The sequence below is a fragment of the Cydia amplana genome, chromosome 12, assembly GCF_948474715.1.
Source record: "Cydia amplana chromosome 12, ilCydAmpl1.1, whole genome shotgun sequence".
In the NCBI taxonomy this organism is placed as follows: Eukaryota; Metazoa; Arthropoda; class Insecta; order Lepidoptera; family Tortricidae; genus Cydia; species Cydia amplana.
In genome coordinates, this window is record NC_086080.1 from 13,933,028 (window position 1) to 13,958,339 (window position 25,312).

General features: G+C 40.7%; 2 protein-coding genes across 2 annotated transcripts in view; both read left to right on the forward strand.

Annotated features, from left to right (window-relative positions):
- The first annotated feature begins 971 nt into the window (after positions 1 to 971).
- LOC134652752 (dynein regulatory complex protein 10-like) lies at positions 972 to 10,423 on the forward strand. Its single transcript, XM_063507914.1, has 10 exons — positions 972 to 1,105; positions 2,597 to 2,841; positions 3,652 to 3,759; positions 3,849 to 3,866; positions 4,290 to 4,452; positions 5,281 to 5,416; positions 7,985 to 8,134; positions 8,791 to 8,920; positions 9,373 to 9,543; positions 10,172 to 10,423. Exons 1-10 carry the CDS (start codon positions 976 to 978, stop codon positions 10,421 to 10,423), a joined length of 1,503 nt encoding a protein of 500 aa, XP_063363984.1. The 5' UTR covers positions 972 to 975.
- Positions 10,424 to 10,799: 376 nt separating this feature from the next.
- The window catches only part of LOC134652753 (dynein regulatory complex protein 10-like), a 29,812-nt gene continuing 15,299 nt past the window's right edge, over positions 10,800 to 25,312 (forward strand). The window contains exons 1-8 of the mRNA XM_063507915.1: positions 10,800 to 10,911; positions 11,869 to 12,110; positions 12,858 to 12,965; positions 15,074 to 15,106; positions 17,794 to 17,956; positions 18,229 to 18,364; positions 19,383 to 19,532; positions 19,905 to 20,034. Coding sequence (XP_063363985.1) covers positions 10,800 to 10,911; positions 11,869 to 12,110; positions 12,858 to 12,965; positions 15,074 to 15,106; positions 17,794 to 17,956; positions 18,229 to 18,364; positions 19,383 to 19,532; positions 19,905 to 20,034 — 1,074 coding nt within the window. The remainder of the gene's footprint in view (positions 10,912 to 11,868; positions 12,111 to 12,857; positions 12,966 to 15,073; positions 15,107 to 17,793; positions 17,957 to 18,228; positions 18,365 to 19,382; positions 19,533 to 19,904; positions 20,035 to 25,312) is intronic.

The following is a 25,312-nucleotide window of genomic DNA, read 5'->3' on the forward strand; positions in this document are numbered from 1 at the left end:
TAGTTAAAAACCTTATCAGTGACAAATGTTTTTTTAGTTTTTGGTTTACCTATGAGTTAACTTTAGTGGGAGCTTAATTTTTAGTACTTATACCTACTGGACTATTTTGAACGAGCGCAGCGTAACTGTTAATAAATTAAGAAGGTAAAATCACTTTACCTTTAATAATAATAATAATAATTACGCTTAGTTAGGGTTTTTTGTGATCTATACCTACTTTATTAATTCCAAAACAAAATGTACCTAAATTAACTAGCATACCGTAAACTATAGACTATTACTACCACTAAGGTTACCATAACTTCAAGTTTTAATTAAGTATGTTCTTATTTACGAGTATCTATGCGTATATAATCTGCGTTTTTTCTTCCGTTTATAAAATTATTTAGCCATGGAACTGCTATCCAAGTAATTAATAGTCTAACCTAAACGAAGATTATTGAAGTTAATTAAATTTCGGACCATAAATAGTCGGGAGCTTCTGAACTATTAGTTGGTTAATTGGTTTTACGATAGTATTATACTTATAATTTTACGAAAAGTGGCATTTCTTTTCTCTAGAGAAATATGTAGATACATAGTCTACAGTTTTCTACGTTTACTTGGGTCGAAGGTTTTGAATGTCAGGTTTATGCCACGTTAACCACCTCATTTCGAAGGAGCATATATCTGCAGTATCCCTAGCCGATGATTGGCGCGACAGTATTTCGCGGCGAGATACTTAAAGTACCAGTCTTTTTTTGACTATGTTAATAAAAGAGGGACGGGTATAGTCTATCTCGCCGCGAGATACTGTCGCGCCGATCATGTGCTAGTCCGGCTGGTGCTCTATTTTTAAGGTTCTGTAAATAAACGGCAAAATATATTTTCGTAATGTCCATCTGATCACACAGTCAACTGTTTCGTGAAATCTGTTCTTTACTTTTAAAGTTAATGTTATGTTATTAATCGGTCCCTGGCTTTTGATGCCTGTAGATGGAGGTTCAGTCAGGGCAGTCCACCTCTACCGCCACCCCCACGTCGCTGACTTCACTCTCCAGCGGGTCTGCGTTTAGCGACGGCTACCCCAGCGCCAGGGATGACTTCGAGCCGACTATGGAAGAGTGTAAGTTATATGTGGCATACTAGCGACCCGCCCCGGCTTCAACGGGTTAACAAATTACACATAAATCTTCCTCTTGAATCACTCTATCTATTAAAAAAAACCGCATCAAAATCAGTTGCGTAGTTTTAAAGGTCTAAGCATACGTACTATACTATGATGCACTATGTAGTGAATTGATGTGCACCTATTCGTTCTCTACATGACTGCCCTGGGGGCCTAACCAAGATGACAATAATTTACATTGACAAACGTCAAAGGAAAAGAAAACATGCATCGGGTTTAGGAAAAGTCACGTGATGTTTCAATTGGCGTCTTCTATCAATCATCTTGTCATCTTGGCTAAGCCCCCTGGAAGGTATAGGGCTCATTAATTATTGTCGAATAATTGGGCCACTGGGCGTTCTTTTTTAAAGTTGTCCCCTACACTTTTTTTTTCAAATTTGGGATTGTTTATGATATTTCTACTCAGAATCACGAACTCTTTCTATCCTAATAGGAGAAATAAAGTGTCCCAAAATTTCCATACATTTTTCGATCTTTCCATTCCGCGACCGCCATACAAATTCTATGAAAAATGGTGACGGAATGGAAATAAAAACCTTAGGACACTTTTTTTCTCCTATTAGGATAGAAAGAGCTCGTGATTCGTGAGTAGAAATAACATAAAAAATCCCAAATTTTGAAAAAATAAGTGTAAGGGACAACTTAAAAAATGCCCAACTAAGTATGAAAGTTAGTTAGAAATAGGTATCTGGGGGCACGGGAGTGCCCCCGCCAAGTCGAGCAATGTATTATATACCCGTCACGCACTTCGCTCATAACAGTCATAACCAATAATAACCATAAAATAAAGCAATAATAAACAAATACGGTTATTCGTTAGGTACATTTAAGGAGTTTAGTCAGCTGGACTGGGAAAAACGTTTTAACAAGCGCGAGCTATCGATTTAGGTAGGTATGACATTGATGATCAGCGATCACGACACCATAAAATTGACATACACTGTCAATCTGCCTTACCCCTCTCATTTGTATTATTGTACTTATTTACCTACTATTACCGCTATTACCCTCATTTTACCTCCGTTAGAAACGATTAATCTCTTCATACGTTTCTTGATAGACTGATTAAGTAACAAATTTTTATTTATTTCTTTGTCTAAATACGTACAAAACTTAAGAAGCTAAAAATCCGTTCTGAGCCATGCCTGTTCCAAATGTCCCCATCACACGAGCAGCGTTACCCCGCTGTATGGCGATGGACACCTGTTGGACATGCCATGACTCAGAACGGGGGTCATTCCCCTTCTCCCTGAGGCGCTTCCCAAGCTCTCGGAAGAGCAGGGCCCGGCTGTCTCGACGGCGACGGGCACGAAGTAGTATGTGGCTCCCAAGGCAGAGTATTTTTGGCGCTTGTTTTTGGCGGCAGTCTCTGCCGCTGAGCCTGCCAACTTAGCAAATAACAAATGTATTTATGTAATCATATTCCAGCTCTTTCCCCCGTGGACTTAGAAGCTCTGATCCAAACCGAGCGCATCACGAAGATCCTCGACGAGTGCGTATACAAGACCAAGCTGGCCATCTGCCTCCCGGACCTTGTGAAGGAGTTCCACACCCTCAGCTCCATCCTCTCCAGCCAGAACATGGACGACCTGATCTTCATATTTGAGCAGTACGATAAGCCGATGTTTTCGACAAGTTTCTTGAATATTGAGGCTTTGGAGGAGATTAAAAGTGTAAGTTTTATAGTTGGATCTTTTTTTTGTTAGAGGTGGAAGGTATCCTCATTGGATACTGCCGGCCCGGTGTAAAGGTGGACACAGAAAACAAAATTTCAAGTGTTCTCGGAAGTTATTAAGTATACTGAGCTTAAATTATGATTGTGACTTCGGGCCTCTATTTCACCAAGGTGACAGGTGCGAGAATTGTCGACATCACTGTTACTGACGTCACAGGCCTCCATAGACTACGGTAACCGTTTACCACCGGACGGGCGGTATGCTTGTTTGCCACCAAAATATTCATTAAAAAAAAACTCCATTATATCGCCAATAAATAAGTACCTACTTATTTTGCGAAGCTAATGACAATTGTCACAAGAAACACGACAATTGTCACGAAATTCCGACACAGAACTCATTTTCTGTCAAGAATTACCGAAAGTTCTATTAAATCGTGTGACAATTGTCATCATCATCATCATAAACTTCGAAAGAGAAATACCTGTTTTTTGCCGATATAATAAAGTTTTTTTTTAATAATACAATGATGGTGGCAAACAGGAACACAGCCCGCACAATGGTAAGCGGTAACCGTAGCCGATGGATGCCTGGGACGTCAGCAACAGTGACATTTGTCGAAATTGTCGCACCTGTCGCCATGGTGAAATAGGGGCCGTCGACGTAGTTTTGGGCTTCTAAACTTTGAAATACTACAAAATAATTTTGCCGTCAAATTGACCCATGATGACTAGTCCGTACCGTACAAGCGGTACAAGTAACTGTTTTTGACTTTGACCTGTTATTAATAATCATACCTATTTTCAGGGAGCAAGTACACTGAAAAACCGGTTAAATCCTGAATTAGGTCACCTTATGTACATTATGTTTAGCTACCCTGCACTGAAATCTAAAGTTGAAGAAATGGTAGAGAAGGTACTTGACGAAATATTTATATTTAAGTAATTATTTGAAGTAAACTTTTAATTCTGATAAATAATAATCAAACCACTGTTTCTTTTCAGATGAAACTTGACTGTCAGGTATTTAAGAATGGAGTATTTCTCACTTCTTTAGTTATATAAACGAATACAAACTTTGGTTATAATGCCGTAGGTACATTACTGCTAACGCCATCTTTGTGCGCTCAATTGAACTATAAGAGTTGCTTCTATTAAACACGCACATATAAACAAAATGCTGTACCTTGCGCTTACGATTTGCGATATTTTTCCTCTTTGTTTACCACAATAAAATGATTTAAATGAATTCCGTGAGTATATGTGCAAATTTACATTTTTTTTATCATAAATAAAAATCGTCTACTTATGCTTCTTCGATATTTTGCCCCGTATCGTCTAACCAGCACTTCTTGGGCGTTAGTACCTTATTCTAGGAGTACTAGACCTCTGCGAAGGCCCCAGTGCTTCTATTGTTCTAATTTTTCACCCGTAACATAATGATAGGACGGCGAAATGCCCCCATCCCTGGACTACTTGGTGACGTTGGAGCAGTTCCGAGACCTGATGGTGAGGCAGCTGTCCACAACAGCGGCCGAAGAGCTCGCAGCCAAGTTTAAGACCAAGAAACTTGAGGCACAGAATGCAAAACTAATCGCGAACATTAAAGGTAATAAAGCTCACACGCTCATAAGAAGGTATTATAAAAATTTGGGTCACGTATCGACATCTCTGATAAAGCTAAGAAGCCGAAATTTAGCGTGATAATGTTTGATAACTATATGAAACTGATTTGCAGGTTATTAAGGTAGCTACCATACACGTCACGTGCCCGCCAAACCCAAAGCTTTTTTTCTACTCGTCGACTGCAATGCTTGAATTAAGACTTCGTATACCAAAGTGAAATCGCATACTTTTTTCACTATGGGACCCCAACTCAACTATAATATTCATTTCGATACAGTTTTAGTCAACTATAATGAAATTGACCAATCGAAAGCGCGGAGCAAGTACCAGGGCCTCATGAGTTACGAGGTGTCGTTGACCAACCGGCCGGGGGCGCGGGGCGCGGGGGCCGGGTCGCGTACGAGTATGAAGGTATCGCGGCTGCTCGCGCATCTTAGCTGAATACTTTTGGTTTTTTTTACCTACATATATGATTCTTCTACTAGTTTTAAGTATTTTTTTTTGTTGACTCGTAGAAAAAGTATTGTATACAATAGTGATATAATCAAGCTTTTCAATCTCGTACCTTACTTAGGCAACTCAGCGAGCTTCGTTGCCTAAACACGGCACTCGACTGAAAAGCTCTCCATTATATCACGATTGTATAAAATACTATTGTGAAATACTTACCCCGTTACGCTTCGAGCAACACCGGCTTCTGACAAAGCCGTTACGTGAACAACTATTAGTGTAATTGCACCCTTATGAATCTGACATTAGAGTTTTCAGAGCTTTACAAATAAACTTTACTCTAAATAATGGCGGTTTGCAGAAAAATCTGAAGCATTGGAGGCTGAAAAAGAAGCGTTTGAAGTGGCGATGGAAGAGAAAAGACAGAAAATTAAGTCGCTACAAGACGAGCTTGAGGAGATACAGGCTGAAGCTTCAAAGGATATCAAAAAGAAAATGTATGACCTATTAATAGCCAACACAGCCAAGCAGTAGACGATACTTACTTATACTTTTCTTTCTAAGTGTACCCATTTCTGTAAAAAAATAATGCTTTTGTCTCTTTCATTAAGGTTTTCACGTTGATGCCACTCTTGGCTTGTGCTTATCGTGTTTGGACTTCTCACCTATTTTCATTTGGTTTATCTATATATATAAATGCAAGTGTCCTGACTGACTGACTGACTGACTGACTGACTGACTGATTCATCAACGCAGAGCCGAAACTACAAAAGCTAGAAAGTTGAAATTTGCACACTAGGTTGAATTTATAAAGTGTACAAGAGATAAGAAGCGATTTTGAAAAATTCAACCCCTAAGGGGGTTAAAAAGGGGATGAAAGGTTGTATGGGGTGCAAGTTTTATTTTAAGCTAGGAATTTGAAACTTTGTAAAAATGTATTATATTAAAAAACAAGAAAACTAATTTCTGCGTTTTCGAAAATTCATCCCCCAAGGTGGTGAAAAAGGGGTTGAAAGTTTGTATGGAGATCAAATATTTTTGTGAGTGTTGGACTTGAAACTTTGTACATGGGGATATTATTACAAGATGGGAAAAGTAATTTCAGCGTTTTTGAAAATTCATCCCCTAACAGGGTTAAAAAGGGGTTGAAAGTTTGAATCCATTACAAATGCTTTGAAACTTCTTAGAAAGGCATAATAGCCGATGACAAAAAAAAGTAATTGCGACGTTTTAGGTAATTCAACCCCTAAGGGGGTAAAAAAGGGGATGAAACTTTGTCCTGGGGTGCAAATTTTATTTAAAGCTAGGACCTTGATACTTCGTAAAAAGGTATTAAATTAAAAAACAAGAAAACTAATTTCAGCGTTTTTAAAAATTCATCCCCCAAGGTGGTAAAAAAGGGGTTGAAAATTTGTACGGAGATCAAATATTTTTGAGAGTGCGGGACTTGAATCTTTGTATTTGGGGATATTATTAAAATACAGGAAAAGTAATTTCAGCGTTTTGTAAAATTCATCCCCTAACAGGGTTAAAAAGGGGTTGAAAGTTTGAATCCATTACAAATGCTTTGAAACTTCTTAGAAAGGCATAATAGCCGATGACAAAAAAAAGTAATTGCGACGTTTTAGGTAATTCAACCCCTAAGGGGGTAAAAAAGGGGATGAAACTTTGTCCTGGGGTGCAAATTTTATTTAAAGCTAGGACCTTGATACTTCGTAAAAAGGTATTAAATTAAAAAACAAGAAAACTAATTTCAGCGTTTTTAAAAATTCATCCCCCAAGGTGGTAAAAAAGGGGTTGAAAATTTGTACTCAGATCAAATATTTTTGAGAGTGCGGGACTTGAATCTTTGTATTTGGGGATATTATTAAAATACAGGAAAAGTAATTTCAGCGTTTTGTAAAATTCATCCCCTAACAGGGTTAAACAGGGGTTGAAAGTTTGAATCCATTACAAATCCTTTGAAACTTCTTAGAAAGGCATAATAGCCGATTACAAAAAAAAGTAATTGCAACGTTTTTGGAAATTCAACCCCTAAGGGGGTTAAAAAGGGGATGAAAGTTCGTCTTAGGGTGCAAATTTTATTTTAAGCTAGGAACTTGAAACTTTGCAAAAAGGTATTAAATTAAGATACAAGAAAACTAATTCCAGCGTTTTTAAAAATTCATCCCCCAAGGTGGTAAAACATGGGATTGAAAATTTGTACGGATATCAAATATTTTTGAGAGTGCGGGACTTGAATCTTTGTATTTGGGGATATTATTAGAAGACAGGAAAAGTTATTTCAAATTCATCCCCTAACAGGGTTAAAAAGGGGTTGAAAATTTGTATGGAGCTCAAATTTTATTTTAAGCGAGGAACTTGAAACTTCGTAAAAATATATGTTATGAAAATACAAGAAAACTAATTTCAGCGTTTTTGAATATTCATCCCCTAAAGTGGTCAAAAAAGGGTTGAAAGTTTGTATGGATATCAAACATTTTTTCGAACGCGGGACTTGAATCTTTGTATTTCGGGATATTATTAAAATACAGGAAAAGTAATTTCAGCGTTTTGTAAAATTCATCCCCTAACAGGGTTAAACAGGGGTTGAAAGTTTGAATCCATTACAAATGCTTTGAAACTTTTTAGAAAGGCATAATAGCCGATTACAAAAAAAGTAATTGCAACGTTTTTGGAAATTCAACCCCTAAGGGGGTTAAAAAGGGGATGAAAGTTCGTCTTAGGGTGCAAATTTTATTTAAAGCTAGGAACTTGAAAGTTCGTAAATAGGTAGTTAGGTAGTAGGTTTTATTAAAAAGAGGACATGAAAATCTTCTAAGGGGGTTTAGAGGGATTACATCAAGGACAATTTTATTCAGTTAGGGGCTTGAAACTTCGTAGGTTGTGAAAGAAAAGTCTCATGCGTTGTATAATATTAATAATTAAGAAATGATTAACCGTCCTATCGCAATCTCTTGCTGCATAATGTTCTAAGCTAATGTAGAATATATAACCATCAATATACAAATCCACGCGTACGAAGTCGCGGGCAACAGCTAGTAAGTTCATATAACTTTTCTCAGTTTGGATTCCGAACGTCAAATGGTGCTTGCCAGTCGCGTGCACGCCGCGAAGAACAACATCTTGCAAGACGAGCAAGCCGAGACGACGCGCGTCTACAAAACCTTGCTGGAAACACATGTGCAGGAGGAGAAGAAACTGAGAGCTCGCAGGTTGGTTGAAGCAGAGGGCCTACCGCGAAAATCGTATATAATTATAAATCTGCCTCTCTATGTCGACCGCGTCCAGCCCGGCCTTAGGTCTTTGTGCCGCTAACTATGCATTTTTTTTCTTAGGAATGATCTATGTACCTATCTAACTATGTGTATTGTTAGTTGGGTAGAATTTCATTTCTTCGAAAATTTAAGTAAATATCAATTTGTGTTTTACAAGCTTTTATTTAACTTGCAATGTACCTATGTATGGAAATATGTAGTTAACTATGTTTGTACGGGTCAAATCTTGTAAGCAAAATTTGACCCACTTCTCGACTTCCAATGAAGCTGAAATTTTGCATCAATATATATGACAATGCAATATTATGGTACCAGCGAGCTGATCTGATGATGGAGACAGGAGGTGGCCATAGGAACTGAGATGAAACAGCGCAACCTACTTACTGTGTTAGGGGTTTTTAGAATTGTCTCGATGAGTATTAGTTATATGTCGTAAGAAATGTACAGTCAGCGATAAAAGCTTGCACCAAAAATGTTTTTTTTTGCCAAAAACTTACCTATTTAAATCTAATCATCATAAGTCCGAGTTTTGATGTTGTTAAAATATAATGAATGACATTGTGTTGAATGAATGAATGTTTGTAAACCTCAAGGTTGAAAGTGGAGACACAGTTGCTCTCCTGGATCAAGAAGTACGACCTGGAGATGACGGACAAGCAGGTCGAGCTGGACGACTTCCAGCAGAAGTACGATGACGAAGTACGCGCGTGTCGGGAGTTAGAGGTAACCTATCATTAGAGTTCTTCATTTTTACCTCCAAAGACGTCAACTATATTATTATTATATTTATTTTTAGTACGGTTGTATAATATATTATGTACTTATATTGCATAGAAATTCTATATTCCTTGTATTTATGTCCAAGATTATTTATTAATCGTATGTATGTGTATGTTATACACTGTGTTTTTAAGTATTAACATGCTAAAAGATAAATACAACGATAAGTCAGTCAGTCAGACCATGCAATAATTAGTGCAACAGTTGTAACACTTGTAAACGGGTAGGTACATTAAGTAATTTTTTAATAGATAATGTTGTGGTCAAACAAGGAATTTCTGTTAACTAAACTTTTTTGGGTTTAATTTACTTTAACAACAGCAGTTTTTTTGTTAATAAATAGGTAAAATAGGTACCTATGTACTTACGTAAGAGTATATTTTTCTATTGTTCAGGAGAAACTAAAAATACAGAACGTACAGTACATTCCTCTGATGGCGGAGAGAGAAGAAGAGTACCACAGAGAGATGAAACAGAAGATGGAGAAGTTCCTTCTAGAACATGCTGCGCGGGTCATTCAGTCCGCCTGGCGCAAAGTACTTCTTAACAGAGCTGAAAGAAAGAAGGTAATGTAATATGCAATCAATATCTGTGGAAAGTTTTTTTTTAATTTATCGTTTAAGATTAGGTAAATGGTTATAAGTAGGTAATTTTATTATTAACGTACCTATGAACGTGTTAATATGTTAATTTGTTTTTTACATGCCGCAGAAAGGAAAAGGTAAAAAGGGAAAGAAGAAAGCGTAATGTTAAATAATGCAATAAACATTTTTTTTTGATAACTGGTTTTTATTTCCTCCTTTGTCGATTTAAATTTAATCGGTGAAAAAAAAGCAAACGATGATTATGACAGAGTACAAAAGTAGGTACAAGTAGATAGATTAAGTACGTACGTACGTATAATTTTGTCAAAAAAAAAAGAAGTTAAAAATTTCTTGCTAAGGCTTTTTTATGAATTGATGAATTGATGAGTCATACATTTTTTTTAACAAGCATTTAATTTTTTTGTATTTTCAAGTGTCCAGCAAGTTAAAAAATTCATAGGTACTCAAATCGGGTAACTGTGGTAACCATGCAATTATACCTACCTATCGTAGCACGAAGACGTTCTAATAAGGAAAATCGAAAATGGTTATAGGAATTTTAACATTTAACATTTTGTGTCTGTTTACTTAATAGAAGGTATATTTACAGCTTTGGAAATTACAAAAACAACAAAAGAGAATCGAAAAACAAGAAGCTGAAAAGTTGCGAAAAAAGAACCCGGCCAAAAAATTTAAAAAACTCGTCAAAACTGTTGACAGCCCTGAAATTAACGAACTGCAAAATAATAATGATAACCCTAAAATGAACAAACCTCGAATAAACGAGGATAAACGTAGATCAAAGAAACCGCTAAAAAGCGTTGGTCATCCAAAAACTAAACAAACGGCTGTTAAAAAGTGATAATTATTTTTTTCTTTTGAATTTTATAATTGTTCATTTTTCTATGTAGGTAAGTATGCGAGAAGAAGGGAGGAATCGTACTGCTTTTCTCGGTTGTATTCAAGACCAACATAAAATTAATTTGCCGCCTTTATCTTTTAGTTTTAGTGTCAGCAGCAGTGCCTCTATTTTGGCCTCTATGCAACCTCTATGTCTGATGTTGTGATGTATTTTTTGATTACCATAAATTGACACTACAGTGACACTGAATATTTTATTTTTCTTTTGATGGGTTTATGTATTTTTATGTTGATTTATTTTATATATATTTATTAATTATACGATTTTTCTTTAATTATATATCCTTTTGATAATCTTCTTGAACGCGTACCTCAAAATGAGTGAATCAATGCAATTCTCCTCTTACTCCGAAAGTCCATCTGAGAACACTGGAACAAGCAGCATCAGCAGCACCATTGCTTGCCAAGAGGAGTTTGAGACAGTTGGAGGTAGGTGCCTTAATTAATGGTCATATACCTAGCTGACTATAATTGAAGGAAAGCCAGGTCAAGAGCACCCTAAACCGGCGAGCGTGTATGAGGAATGTTATGAAAGTAATGGAAGTGAAAGAGGTAGGTATGTCAGGATCGTAGCAAATGGAAATCCGTGGTCTCTGCCTACCCCTCCGGGAAATAGGCGTGATTATATGTATGTATGTATGTATAGTTAGTTATGGCTCAATAGAGCAAGGATGTTGCCTCGGGAGGTTCTTTGTATTATAAAATACCGTTTAGCACCATTCACTTTGGTGTCTGATTAGACCCTTTCCTGTGTTGGCGGCACAGTCTTGATCGATACAGTAGGTAAGCAGGTCGCGTAGCCAAGATGCCAATCGCTTATCCTCCGTAGCGATCGAAACGCAACTGTCACCGTCGCACTAATATGAAAGAGTGATAGAGGGACAAAGCGATTCGATGGCGAAGCGCAAGCGATCGTCACCTTGGCTAGGCCGCCAGTATTTCCCTCTGATTGGTACAAAGGTGCGCGAGCGCGGCTAATCCCTAGTCTGGTAATCCGCGCTAATCGGGTAGGAGTGTCTGCAGTTAAGTTTTTAAAGTTTCTATTTTTAGGGACTTATTCTGTTGAGGGACAAAGAAAAGTTTACGGTGTTTTCCTGTCCCTGATGTCTGATTCCCCTCTACCTTTCTCCGTGCAAAATAGCAGAAAATGGCCGGCGGAATGACCTAATTATAAATCTTAATGTCACACAGAATACTTACTGCCCAGCCTATAACCGCGAAAATCGAAGTTCGCAAATTGCGGGGATCTTTCTCTTTTATTCCAATGAAGGCGTAATTAGAGTGACAGAAAAAAAAACCCACAATTTGCGAACTTCGATTTTCGCGGTTATAAAATAAATAAATAAATATAAAAAAATGCTCCAAAATGCTCGTCCTTTTTTTTAGATTTGTCAGCGATGGACATGGAATGCGACATCCAAACAGAGCGCATCACAAAGAGTCTGGACAAGCTGGTGTACCAGACAAAGCTAGCGCTCTGCATTCCTGCCTTGAAACGCGGTAAAATCTTGACGAATATTTTAACGTCCAGAGATTTAGACGACGTGAAGCTCATTATTTTGCAGTACGACGATCCTTTTTCGTCTAAGAGTACTATGAATATGAATGCTCTTGAAGACATGCAAGCGGTAAGTACGAGTTAGTAATTTATTCCACATAAGTATTTTCTACTATCTTCTATTACAATTAATAACATAAATGTACAAAACAGAAAAACAAAATTTAAAGAAGGTAGGTTAAAAATGAGTTTGCAGAGTGTAGCATCCTTGCCACCTAACTTTTTTGTATCTGGGCGCAGCCATGTTCTAGTAAACACAAGTAGAAATACCCCTTTGGTAAACTCTAACTTCTTTGGTCACTATTTCTATTTCTATACCTTTAAACCTTTAAACGAGCAATTCTTGTTTATTTATTTATATATTTCGGGGATCTCGGAAATGGCTCTAACGATTTCGATGAAATTTACTATATGGGGGTTTTCGGGGGCGAAAAATCGATCTAGCTAGGTCTTATCTCTGGGAAAACGCGCATTTTTGAGTTTTTATGTTTTCCGAGCAAAGCTCGGTCTCCCAGATATTTTCTATAATATATGGTAGATACTCGTAATTCGTTGCAATAGCCGTGTGAATAAAATTCAAAATTAAACACAAGGTATACATAGATAGTAGTACACAAACCAATGAAAGACGGGTAAGGGGTCGTCCATTAATTACGTCACACGAATTTCTAGGTTTTTTGTGTGATGTAATTAATGGATGACCCCTAAAGCTCTCAAAGACTTGATGATGACGCTTTAAGTGTAAGTGGTGGTGTACAGCATTAATATCAATCGTAGTTCGTTTTAATTTATTCCTAATGATGAGATGTAATTTCAGGGAGACATGTCATTGAGGAACCGTGTGAACACTGACTTAAGTAACTTGATGTCTACTCTGTATAGCTATCCAGCGCTGAAGCCTCACGTGGAAAAACTTGTAGAAAACGTTAGTCTTCAAACTTCAACATTTATTCAGCAAATAGGCCACAAGGGCACTTTTACACGTCAACATTGAATTTACATACAAGCAAAATAATAATAATAATACATCAACAAGTATAAAAAATAACTTACAGCAACTACCAAATCAAACTAACGTAGGTATTATAATTACTTAGAGATGTATAAGGTCTCTTAATACCGAATTACATAAAAAAAAACCGGCCAAGTGCGAGTCGGACTCGCCCACGGAGGGTTCCGCACCATCAACAAAAAATAGAGCAAAACAAGCAAAAAAACGGTCACCCATCCAAGTACTGACCCCGCCCGACGTTGCTTAAGAGGATACGGGAGCTGAGATTTAAATATTTTAGGTAAACATACCCGTCTCGCTAATGGAAGCGGCTCCTAAAACTAGAGCGATAAGGACAAGGCGAAAAACCCTGCATAAAAATCTCAAAAAACGAGGTTTCGTACTCGACTGTTTCCTCCCCCAAAACTTAACCAAATGTGACGAAATTTTGAGATCTAAATGGTAATGAAATTATATTTGTCGGACCGTTTTGATTTTTTGGCTAATTGATATCAGTTTTGAATACCATGCCTCTCATTGCGGCATAGTCAATTAGGCCATTTTGGCCATTTTTGAAGGGTTCTAGCGCCGCAAAAAACAAAAATATCAAAAAAAGCAAAACGGTCCGACACAGATATTTACAATATTAATTTGTGTTGAAAAAATCATTGCTCTAGCTTCAAAACTCACGGAGGAAACAGTCGAGTACGTTTGTATGGAGAAATGACCACTCCTGTTGGCTCTTAACTTCGGTCAAAAATCACGTTTGTTGTATGGGAGCCCCACTTAAATCTTTATTTTATTCTGTTTTTAGTATTTGTTGTTATAGCGGCAACAGAAATACATCATCTGTGAAAATTTCAAATGTCTAGCTATCACGGTTCGTGAGATACAGCCTGGTGACAGACGGACGGACGGACGGACGGACGGACGGACGGACGGACGGACAGCGGAGTCTTAGTAATAGGGTCCCGTTTTTACCCTTTGGGTACGGAACCCTAAAAACTATAATAATATTATTAAAAAAAGGATACCTACATGATAAAAAAAACCTAAACTTATTTAGAGATGTACTTAAATGTCTCTAAGTGTCTTCGTTCAATTACTGTAAATAAATGTGTTTGGCTGCTCCGTGCTTTTAAAAACGTGTTTATAGAATTTTAACAATCATTGCACTTTTGTGGATTATTTATAAATATAGAAATTATCAAATTTTGAAATTATCAGTCAAATTATTTTCCGAATTATATCTTTTTTTGTATGACCTTGAAGATTACTCACGCTGATTGGTGCATGCGAAATGAAGTGAAAGACATGCGTGAGAGGCGCGCCAATCATCGTCAGTTGTTCGGCCTCCTTTCCGTGAATTGATAAAATTGAAGGAATGTGTACAAAAACAACATAGGTAGAGCGGTTGACACTTTTTTAACCCGAAATGCATAGTGTTGCCAAATGTCTACAAAGCATTCGACAGCTCACAGATTAAGGGTTAAACAAATTCTATTTGTTCCTATATATTATTTCAATAGTAAAACTAATAAATTTTCCGAATCATTACATAAATTTACGCAGTATTTTGATTTATAAAAATTACATTTGTTTATAGACGAAATGTCGGAAAACTTGAAAAAACCTGGAAGTTGGTGATTTTTAGTATGTCTTTTTGGGCAGATTTTTCGGGGATTGTAATTATTTTATATTTAAAAACTTTATCATAGGTAGGTATATCACAAATAGTGTACCTTTCTAATGGTATTAAAAAATGTCATATATGTATTACTGAAAATTACATATTTACATAAATATGATTTAGCCAATTCAACTTCTAACACTGATTTCATAGTGAAAATCTAAGTTATATTTTTTTTACTATTTTTCCTAGAATCGGCAAACAATTATGTGATACATATATTAATTTCGGGCAAAAAGAAAAAGTCATGCATTTAAGGGTTAAGAACATTGTTAATCGTTTCAGGTGTCAACCAGTGTAGTCAGTTATGTTGTTTTTGTAAACATCCCTTCAATTGATTCGTAATTTTCAGATGAAAAGAGATACTTTATGCAGCAAAAACCAGGTACGTACGGTGGTTCACCGGGAATGTATGTACATGCTACTTTTTGTAGCAAAAAAGTTGAGAGCATGTCTTTCTAGCTGTAGATTACTAGTAGTTCGCCCCGAACTGAGAACTCGCGGTTCGTCAAAAAGATCAATTGAATGCAGTGCTACTTAGTCCGAGATGGGCATTTCGCGATATTTCTCCTCCTGATTCCACGATTACTTGAAATTACTTTTTAATCTGATTACCGATTCCCAGATTAGGTATTTGTAATGTAACAATACCGAATTACTAAGTACAATTCCATTTGAGGAATTAGGAATCAATTTCTCGAATATTACAATTAATAGTAATTGGAATCAATGTCGATTCCTCATTACAGGAATGCATTACTTGATTCCTTTCAGATTACATTTCGTACTACTACTATCAAAAGTACATTTCAATAGTAGATATAGATGTTGTTGACTTACTAGGATGCATCTATATCTTATTTGAAACAGGTGCGCAGATTTCGAAAATGATGACCATGACCTATAAAACGACATCCATGACGACTTTTATGACATACTGCATGGCCGTCATTTTGGATTCCAAAATAGTCATCATTTTCGAAATTTGCGCCCCCTAAAACCTATAAAACGACATCCATGACGACTTTTATGACATACTGCATGGCCGCCATTTTGGATTCCAAAATGGTCATCATTTTCGAAACCTACGCCCCCTAAAACCTACAAAACGACATCCATGACGACTTTTATGACATACTGCATGGCCGTCATTTTGGATTCCAAAATGGTCATCATTTTCGAAATCGGGGCCCCCTAAAACCTATCAAACGACATCCATGACGACTTTCATGTCATAGTGCAAGTCCGCCATTTTGGAATCCAAAATGGTCATCATTTTCGAAATCTGCGCCCCCTATAATCTATAAAACGACATACATGACGACTTTTATGACATACTGCATGGCCGTCATTTTGGATTCCAAAATGGTCATCATTTTCGAAATCGGGGCCCCCTAAAACCTATAAAACGACATCCATGACGACTTTTATGACATACTGCATGGCCGCCATTTTGGATTCCAAAATGGTCATCATTTTCGAAACCTGCGCCCTCTAAAACCTATAAAACGACATCCATGACGACTTTTGTGACATACTGCATGGCCGCCATTTTGGATTCCAAAATGGTCATCATTTTCGAAATCTGCGCCCCCAAAAACCTATAAAACGACATCCATGACGACTTTTATGACATAGTGCATGGCCGCCATCTTGGATTCCAAAATAGTCATCATTTTCGAAATCTGAGCCCCCTATAACCTATAAAACGACATCCATGACGACTTTTATGACATAGTGCATGGCCGCCATCTTGGATTCCAAAATAGTCATCATTTTCGAAATCTGCGCCCCCTAAAACCTATAAAACGACATTCATGACGACTTTTATAACATAGTTCATGGCCGCCATCTTGGAATCTAAAATGGTCATCATTTTCGAAATCTGTGCCCCCTAAAACATATAAAACGACATCCATGACGACTTTTATGACATAGTGCATGGCCGCCATTTTGGAATCCAAAATGGTCATCATTTTCGAAATCTGCGCCCCCCAAAACCTATAAAACGACATCCATGACGACTTTAATGACATACTGCATGGCCGCCATCTTGGAATCTAAAATGGTCATCATTTTCGAAATCTGTGCCCCCTAAAACATATAAAACGACATCCATGACGACTTTTATGACATAGTGCATGGCCGCCATTTTGGAATCCAAAATGGTCATCATTTTCGAAATCTGCGCCCCCCAAAACCTATAAAACGACATCCATGACGACTTTAATGACATACTGCATGGCCGCCATCTTGGAATCCAAAATGGTCATCATTTTCGAAATCTGCGCCTCCTAAAACCTATAAAACGATATCCATGACGACTTTTATGACATACTGCATGGAGTGCATGGCCGCCATTTTGGAATCCAAAATGATCATCATTTTCGAAATCTGCGCCCCCTAAAACCTATAAAATGATATCCATTACGATTTAATGACAGTGCATGGCCGCCATCTTGGATTCCAAAATTGTCATAATTAAAAAAAAATCTTTAAAAAAAAACAATATTATAAATGTGTAAACCGAGCACTTTCATTTGATACCAAACTCGACCATACTTTCTTGCAATTAAAATGACCAGAATAGCAAGACCCCTCACAAATGGCTTTTTAGCATTTTAAGCTCTTCTAGCTCAATAACCTCTTGTTCAAGCCAGCTCAAAATTTAATGACTAAAATATAATGCCCTCGACTATACGTTCACCCAATTTCATTTAAATTAGAACAAATTTACTTAAGTTATTGAGTATCAAACTATCCTCTGAAAGTTCAGCTTAAAAACATTGATATGCCGGGACGTGCCCCTAGCCAGCCGTGTGTTCAAAGTCGAATGTAAGAACTTCGCTTCGCTTCGCTCGCTCGTTCGATAATTCTCTTGAGAAAAATTAAAAGCTCAATTTCACCACATACGCTCCACTCCGTCCTTGGGACAAAAAACAAGACAACGAAAATAATTTTGACCCATTTGCATACTTACCAAGACCATGGTATCTACTTACGAATATACCGCATTTAAATCAGTTGATGTAGTTTGTTCAAATACTTACATAAAGCGCCTTTATTTTCTAGAGTATAAAATCCTCGCCCGGTTTGAACTATCTGCTAAAGTTGGAAGAGTTCCGCGACCTAATGGTGCAGAGAATGAAAACCACGGCGGCTGAAGAGATCTCAGCGATCATACGCACCAGGAAACTTGAAAAACTCAACGATGAGTCGCTAAAGAAAATCGCAGGTAAACAATTCTATGGAATCCTAACTTTGGGAGGGGTATCTTAAACTAGAAGAACAATGGAATTGTGAAATTAAAAACTTCGTTTCCCATCCTTGCGGTATCCAGGGTGATTTTGTTATATATCTGGCCATACTCTGAGGGTTGAATAATGTGGGTCAAACTGGTAAACAACTTTTACTATATATGTAGTATTTGTACTTACAATGTTATGTTTGATTTTCTACGTCTACGTAAATCTTATCTAACGTTATATATAATTATTGTCGATTAAGAGGACAAAAAGTGCCTTCAGGAAGAAAAACTTGAGCACGAAAAACAATACCGACAGAACGGGGAAGTGATAGCTCAGCTCAAACGAGAGCTACAAGTCAACCAGCAAAAATCTGCCGGTGTGAGGAAAAAACAGATGTAAGCCACGATATAATAATATTTTACAGTACACATGGGGCTACTTTTCCGCACTAGTGCGTAAAATAGCATTTTTCGTGCGTATGCGTATGTTGAAACTTTAAAGTGCTATATGTGCTGTAAAACGTTGTTCGATACACGTGCGAATAGGTAATTCGCAACTCGTATTTATTTAAAACACTCCCTTCGGTCGTGTTTTAATTTATCGCCACTCGTTTCGAATTTCCTCTTTTTCAGAAAAACAGGAAATTCACAGGAAAAAGTTTCGACATACGCACGAAAAGTGCTATTTTACGAACTGTAAACTAGCACTGTAACAATATTTTTCGGTACGATTTTATGTAGGGTTTAATGTAGAAAAATAAACATGTTTATAATACTTATTAGTAGTTTTTACCAATTTAAACAACAAGGTAAACACTAAATATGACTTAGTTGAAAACCCGCTTACACGCATCTTTCTGAGCATGAAAAATAAAAATTGATTTTCTTCTTGTTGTTTCGATGGCTACTGATCATTTACGTACGTTCACAAGGCTTCATAAATTTCATAATACAGGGTGTATATATAACCTATAACACTTTACGAGTCTTCTCACAGAAATGACAAATTCGTCAAATTTATAAAAATCTACTGCTGGTTGGCATCCTACTTTTAGAGTACCCACTAAACCGAACCACTGCAAAACCGAACATAAAAGTACCTACATTTGTACGTAACGTACAAAGTACAGCTAGTGTTGAATTTATAATATTTTTGATACCTATACGTAATTATTATAAAAACGGATGTATTGCAGAGTAGGTACGCAGTATATAGAAGCTAATACTTGCGTCTTTTATGCGTCGGCGTCTAGTCAGCGCTATGGAAAATTGCGTCGCTTCGCAGTTGCGTCAACGTCGCGTCCAACAGCAGCCCTAGAGTAAACTATACTCCGACGCTCGGAAGATGCTTAGTATCCACTCCATACTAAACTTTCCAATTAACCCTTAAAGTTTCAAAATTGAACTTTTTCAGCCTGGAGTCTGAAAGACTAATGGTACTAGCCACGCGAGCCCACAAGGTCAGGTACCAAATGCTCAAAGAGGAAGAGGTAGAGAGCCGGGAGCTTTACGACAGATCACTCAGTAACAATATGACGGCTGAAAAACAACTCCGGGATCACAGGTATGAAATCAGCACCGTATCACACAGCAGGAGGACATGATGTCATTTTGTTTTCATTGGCCCGTACATCTCATTCGCGTCAATACATATACGGACAAGTACATGATAAATAAATGACATCGTTTGAATATCAAAATGTACGACTGCTGGAAAAGCAGTTCGTGACTTGCCCTCATCTGTAGGAAAAAATCGCCGTGTGCTAACTCAAAAAGGGTACAAAAGTAGAAGTAGTCATAAACTGTAAGTCGTATTTGTATTTCTAAAGTTAATCATCGCAGCAATATCAACTCATGAAAAGAGGAAAGTCTCTACTAGAGCCTTTCCTCTCTCACACTCTCTCTCTAGTAACCTTAGGTGTTTAATGAATTTCAGAAGGAAAGTAGAATCGCAGTTGCAGACGTGGTTGCAGAAATACGACTTAGAAATGTCGGCTAAGCAGAAAGATCTGGACGAGATCACACAGCAGTACGACGACGAGGCTAAGAAATGCAAGGAACTGGAGGTGGTTCTTGTCACTTCACATTTCTGTATAACTAGTTTCCTGCCCTTGCTCACGGCCTATAAAAGTATCTCCCATTCCATTATATTTTGAATATTTATTTTGACAAATCAAAATTGCATTTATCTTTGCAAGTTTTGACTTATGAGCGGCTAATGGATTTTTAGTTATCAATAGGTACTTTAAGCTAATGGGTTCAGTTCACCATTGTTATCAATGGTGAACTGAACCCATTAGCTTTATTTGTTTCTCTACTAAAGCTGTGCACCTTGAGACAGTCAGTGATCTCACAACCCACATCTTCTTACATATACTTGTGCAAACATACACAAAGACAAGACATACGATTAAACCTGCTGCAAAGTTATTTACTTTTCCGTATGAGACGGAAAAGTCGATTTCGTCTGCGAAGAATGGTGATTTTCGTAATAAAAAATATTCTGTGTCCTTCTACTTCCATACCAAAATTTCATCGAAATCAGTTCAGCGCTTTAAAGCGTGAAGAGGTAACTTAGTCTTACTTGCGCACTTATATTATTATTAGAGATTCTTCTTATACCACATGCATATTATGTGGATGAAACCTTTGAAACAAACAGCAGCAATCGGTGTTTGAAATATTCCAAAATCTGATTTGCTAAATTACAATTTGCATGGTGAGCTTTTAGTTTGTACAGAATTAAAAAAATATATATATTATGTGTTCCGTTCCACGTCTGAGATCTTCATTGAGAGCGTAACGCCTCCGTTGACCGATAGATGCCGCTAGCGTCTATGTAGTCGCTCCGCCGCCTCGCCGTGACGTAGTTCCGCTTCCCTTTCCTGCAAACAGACGCCCGCCCCCCGCCACTCGCCGCCGCTATGTCATTGTTTCGTCGACCGTCCTGACCGATGGTCCGCAAATTTTTTGCGAACATTTTTGCAGCATGGTGCTTTAAAAAATTTCCGATCCAAATTTTGTTCGATTAAATAGCGAGATATAGCCAGAGATCGCCACTACTAGTCTTTTGGCGGTCTCGGGATCGATCTTCCAACGGTGTTTTTTGATTCTACCCACTTTTTTCTTGCTAAATTATTTTTTACATGCCATGCTGCTAAAATCGTTACCGTTAACTCGCATTTTCGAGAGTGAAGTAGGAAGTGCGTCAACAAGTGGTTTTAAGTGTCGTTTGTTACAACGCGTGGTAACGTAAGTCGCTCCGCATCGGAGAGGAACGTGCGTCATCGTGCCTGCCGCGGGGAGCGGGGCCGGCCCGGCACCCCGGCGCCTCGCGCGCGCGGTGTGGTGCCGGGGCCGCGCTGCAATAGGATAGGTTTGGATTGTCTCAAACCATCTGGTAAGCCAGTTTAATGATATTCTAGCTGTATTTGGCGTTCGGAAGCGCATTGTTAATGCCTACTTGGACGCTAAAGCCCCGGTTCTCGTCCGATTACCGCAGGTGTCGGCCGAGGTCGGTGCTCGTGCTCGGAGCCCGGGAGTATTACCTCGTGTTGTTAGTTTCCGACGCGACAGTTCGTGTCGTTCGCCGCGTCGGCGCCGTCGACTTTCTCTTGTCGTCCGAGGTGACTCCGAGACGCCGCGACGCTGCGGGCCGGCGCCCGAAGTGTCGCGGCGCAGGCGCTTCCGGTCCGCGGGACTCCGAGAGTCGTCACGCGCCCGCTCCTGTTGCTACGGTCGCGGCGCGGGTGGATCGCGGACCTCTCGGTCCCGTCCTGGCGCCAAGGTGAAGGCGGACCGGACCACGGGGAGCACGCTACTGCATCTCGACTGCTCAAAGTGGAAGGAAGGTAAGTTACGTGGAAGCCCCTCTGTGGAAACACTACGAGTACAGCGGCGGGGCCGTTCGCCGCGCCGGTTGCCATCTATCAAGGCGTCGGGCAACAGTGTCGGCCGTGATGTTGCGTGCAACTACGCCACCATGGTGGCGCCAGTCGCCACGCGCACGCCTCCCCCCCTGTGCCGGCGAAAGACGCTACGGTGGCGCTGCCCGCCACGCGCATCGGCGCCTCCTGAGCCGGCAACGTCCATCACGCGCATCGGCGCGATGGCGCGTCAACCAGCGAAACAGTGGCGGGCCGCCACGATGGCGGCACCCGCCTCACGCGTCGGCGCCTCTCGAGCTAGCCGCCACGATGGCGCCTCTCGCCTCACCAGCGCCTCCTGAGCCAGTGGCGGCCGCCACGATGGCGCCGCCCACCTCACGCTCCGGTGCCACCCGAGCCGGCCGCCACGATGGCGCCTCTCGCCTCACGCACCTGCGAGCCGGTGGCGGGCCGCCACAAGGGTGCCGCCCGCCTCGCGCACCGGCGCCTCTCGAGCTGGCCGCCACGATGGCGCCTCTCGCCTCACGCACCGGCGCCTCCCGAGCTGGCCGCCACGATGGCACCTCTCGCATCACGCGCCGGCGCCTCCCGAGCTGGCGGTGGCTGCCGCCACGATGGCGCTTCTCGCGTCACGCGCCGGCGCCTCCCAAGCTGTCGGTGGCTGCTGCCACGATGGCGCCTCTCGCGTCACGCGCCGGCGCCTCCCGAGCTGGCGGTGGCTGCCGCCACGATGGCGCTTCTCGCGTCACGCGCTGGCGCCTCCCAAGCTGTCGGTGGCTGCCGCCACGATGGCGCCTCTCGCGTCGCACGCCGGCGCCACCCGAACTGGCGGTGGCTGCCGCCACGATGGCGCCTCTCGCGTCACGCGCCGGCGCCTCCCGAGCTGTCGGTGGCTGCCGCCACGATGGCGCCTCTCGCGTCACGCGCCGGCGCCTCCCGAGCTGGCGGTGGCTGCCGCCACGATGGCGCTTCTCGCGTCACGCGCCGGCGCCTCCCGAGCTGTTGGTGGCTGCCGCCACGATGGCGCCTCTCGCGTCACGCGCCGGCGCCTCTGCCGCCACGATGGCGCTTCTCGCGTCACGCGCCGGCGCCTCCCGAGCTGTTGGTGGCTGCCGCCACGATGGCGCCACCTGAGCTGGCGGCGGCTGCCGCCACGATGGCGCCTCTCGCGTCACGCGCCGGCGCCTCCCGAGCTGGCGGTGGCTGCCGCCACGATGGCGCCGCCCACCTCACGCACCGGCACCTTCCGAGCGGCGGCGGTTGCCATGATAGCGCCGGCAATTTCGTCGATGCTGCAAGTACGACGCTGTCGTCCTTTGCAATGGCACCCATGTTCTGTTCGTAAGAAAACTTACCTGTTGCCGTTCCCAATGATATCGCCAGCGGCCGTGTCGATGCAGCCCGCCAAGCCGACGCCGGCCGGGCGCCACGCCGCTGCCGTCCGGCGCCACGTGTACCACGGTACCAGTTTTCCCTGTCCACATGGCCCCATTGAGGTACGCAGGCGCTTATAGCTATGGTGCAACAGCACGAGCAGACCGCTAAACTCTTGCTTTCGGTTAAGGATTCCTCCGTCGCCAAGGCGACGGCAGACAAGGTCCCGTGTGCTCCGCTCAAAACCGAGGTTGAAGGCATTGAAAAGGTTTGCAGTGTTCACATAATTATCTCTCTGCTTGCCCGCGCTCTCCAGCTTAAGTTCCGTCTTACAAAGACGAACTCGTTCGCCAAGCCCCTAATAAACAAAATGGGACAAATAAACCCGCTGCGCCTGAACGAGCTTGTGTTTCCGGTGCCAAGAGAAAGGGGCCAGGAGGACTCCAGCAGTTTCCATCTGTCTGTCTTCGACTTTATCGAAACAGTTTTGTTAAGCAAAGCGCCAAAATCCATTTTAGACTTGATTTCATCAGTGCGATTTCCTTAAAAGCATGCTACCATGCTCCTATACAAGTTTGACTGAAGGTTTTTCGTTTTCTCAACATACAGACCTGCCTTGCTGCCGAGTTTCTCACAGAAACTATACCCGATGCCTCCTGTTCAGTCTCAAATTCGCAAACGTTCGTTTATGGAGATTGCACCGTCGTAGTCCTCACCTTATACCTGTAGTCCGTTAGTAATGGTAGACAATGTACGAAGTGAGGCCCTTTAAGTGGAGAGTAATCGTTAACGGGCCGCACCTGCAGCGCTGACGACAGGAGTGTACTACAAACATACAACCGTTACTACGGTTGTCGAAAAAACTGCTGATGCCAGCAGATCGTCTATAGTTCGCGCTGGTTCCTTGCTACTTACCAGGTCGGTATAACCCCCAAAGGATTATCAAAAAGTCACTGCGTCCCCCGAGTGGCAGCTGCGCCCAGAAGCCGCCGAGACTATCTTCGCCTGATACACACACCTTGTTGGTCGGCCTCTCCGCTTTCGAGAGCCCTCGCACTGTACCACGGTATGTCTTAATCGACTCTTTGAAGTGCTACCACGACGCGTTTGGCAGCTGCCGGTGATAGTCTGTTTACTGTGACGGCGTGATGAGGAGAGCTTTCTCGCAGCTGTGGTAAGCTTGCAATTTACTGGCGGTCCTAGTGAACACAACGTCAGACCACCATCCCTTACAAGTCAACGACCTTAAGAATCGAGGCGTAGCTCCTGTCAGATAGGACGCTCCAACACCGAGCCGGCGATAACCGGGTATTTCCGGTTCCGGTACTGGTTGTCTAGAAAACCAGTACCGGGGAGCACTCCCTAGATCGTCCCCTCGTCGAGGTCGCTGTACGCCCACAATGTAGAAATGATCTTCATGGTGCATCAAAAATGAGATCGACTGCCAGGTACCTCTAAGACCCAGTGAAGTAGCGAGCTATCTCAGACATCTATTTCTATTCTCCATGTTAGCTTTCAGAATGATACTTGTTCACAGAGATGTACAAAATGGTTTTAAAAAAGCATTTAAATACAAAATGCAAAATACTTTTCAGATTTACTATTTCAAATGCAAAATACCAAATAGTTTTGCGTTTTGTATTTCAAATGCTAAATGCAAAATAGGTATTTTCAAAATACTTTTTCAAAATAAAATACCTTTTGAGCAAATCTCAGATATTTTTATTTATTTTAGGTATTTATCATGAGAAATAGAGACACAATGCCGAGCCGAACAAAAACGTCTAATATCATGGCATGGCACCTTATGCATGACATTTTGGTCATATTTATCAGTACGCGTATCAATAAATTCTGTTATGGTATTAATAATAGTCCGTCAGTTCCTCTCTCTGCGGCCCTGACCACCGGCAGCTTGGGCCCTGCCCCGCTGCTGGCGGCACCCTAGGTTAGGTTTTTTATAATGTGTTTATAATATTTTTAATATTATTTTTGTGTTTTTATATTTTAATTTTATATACATATTGTAAAAAACCAACCTAAGAAGAGAAATAAATAAAGGAAATAATACTCACTTAAAATA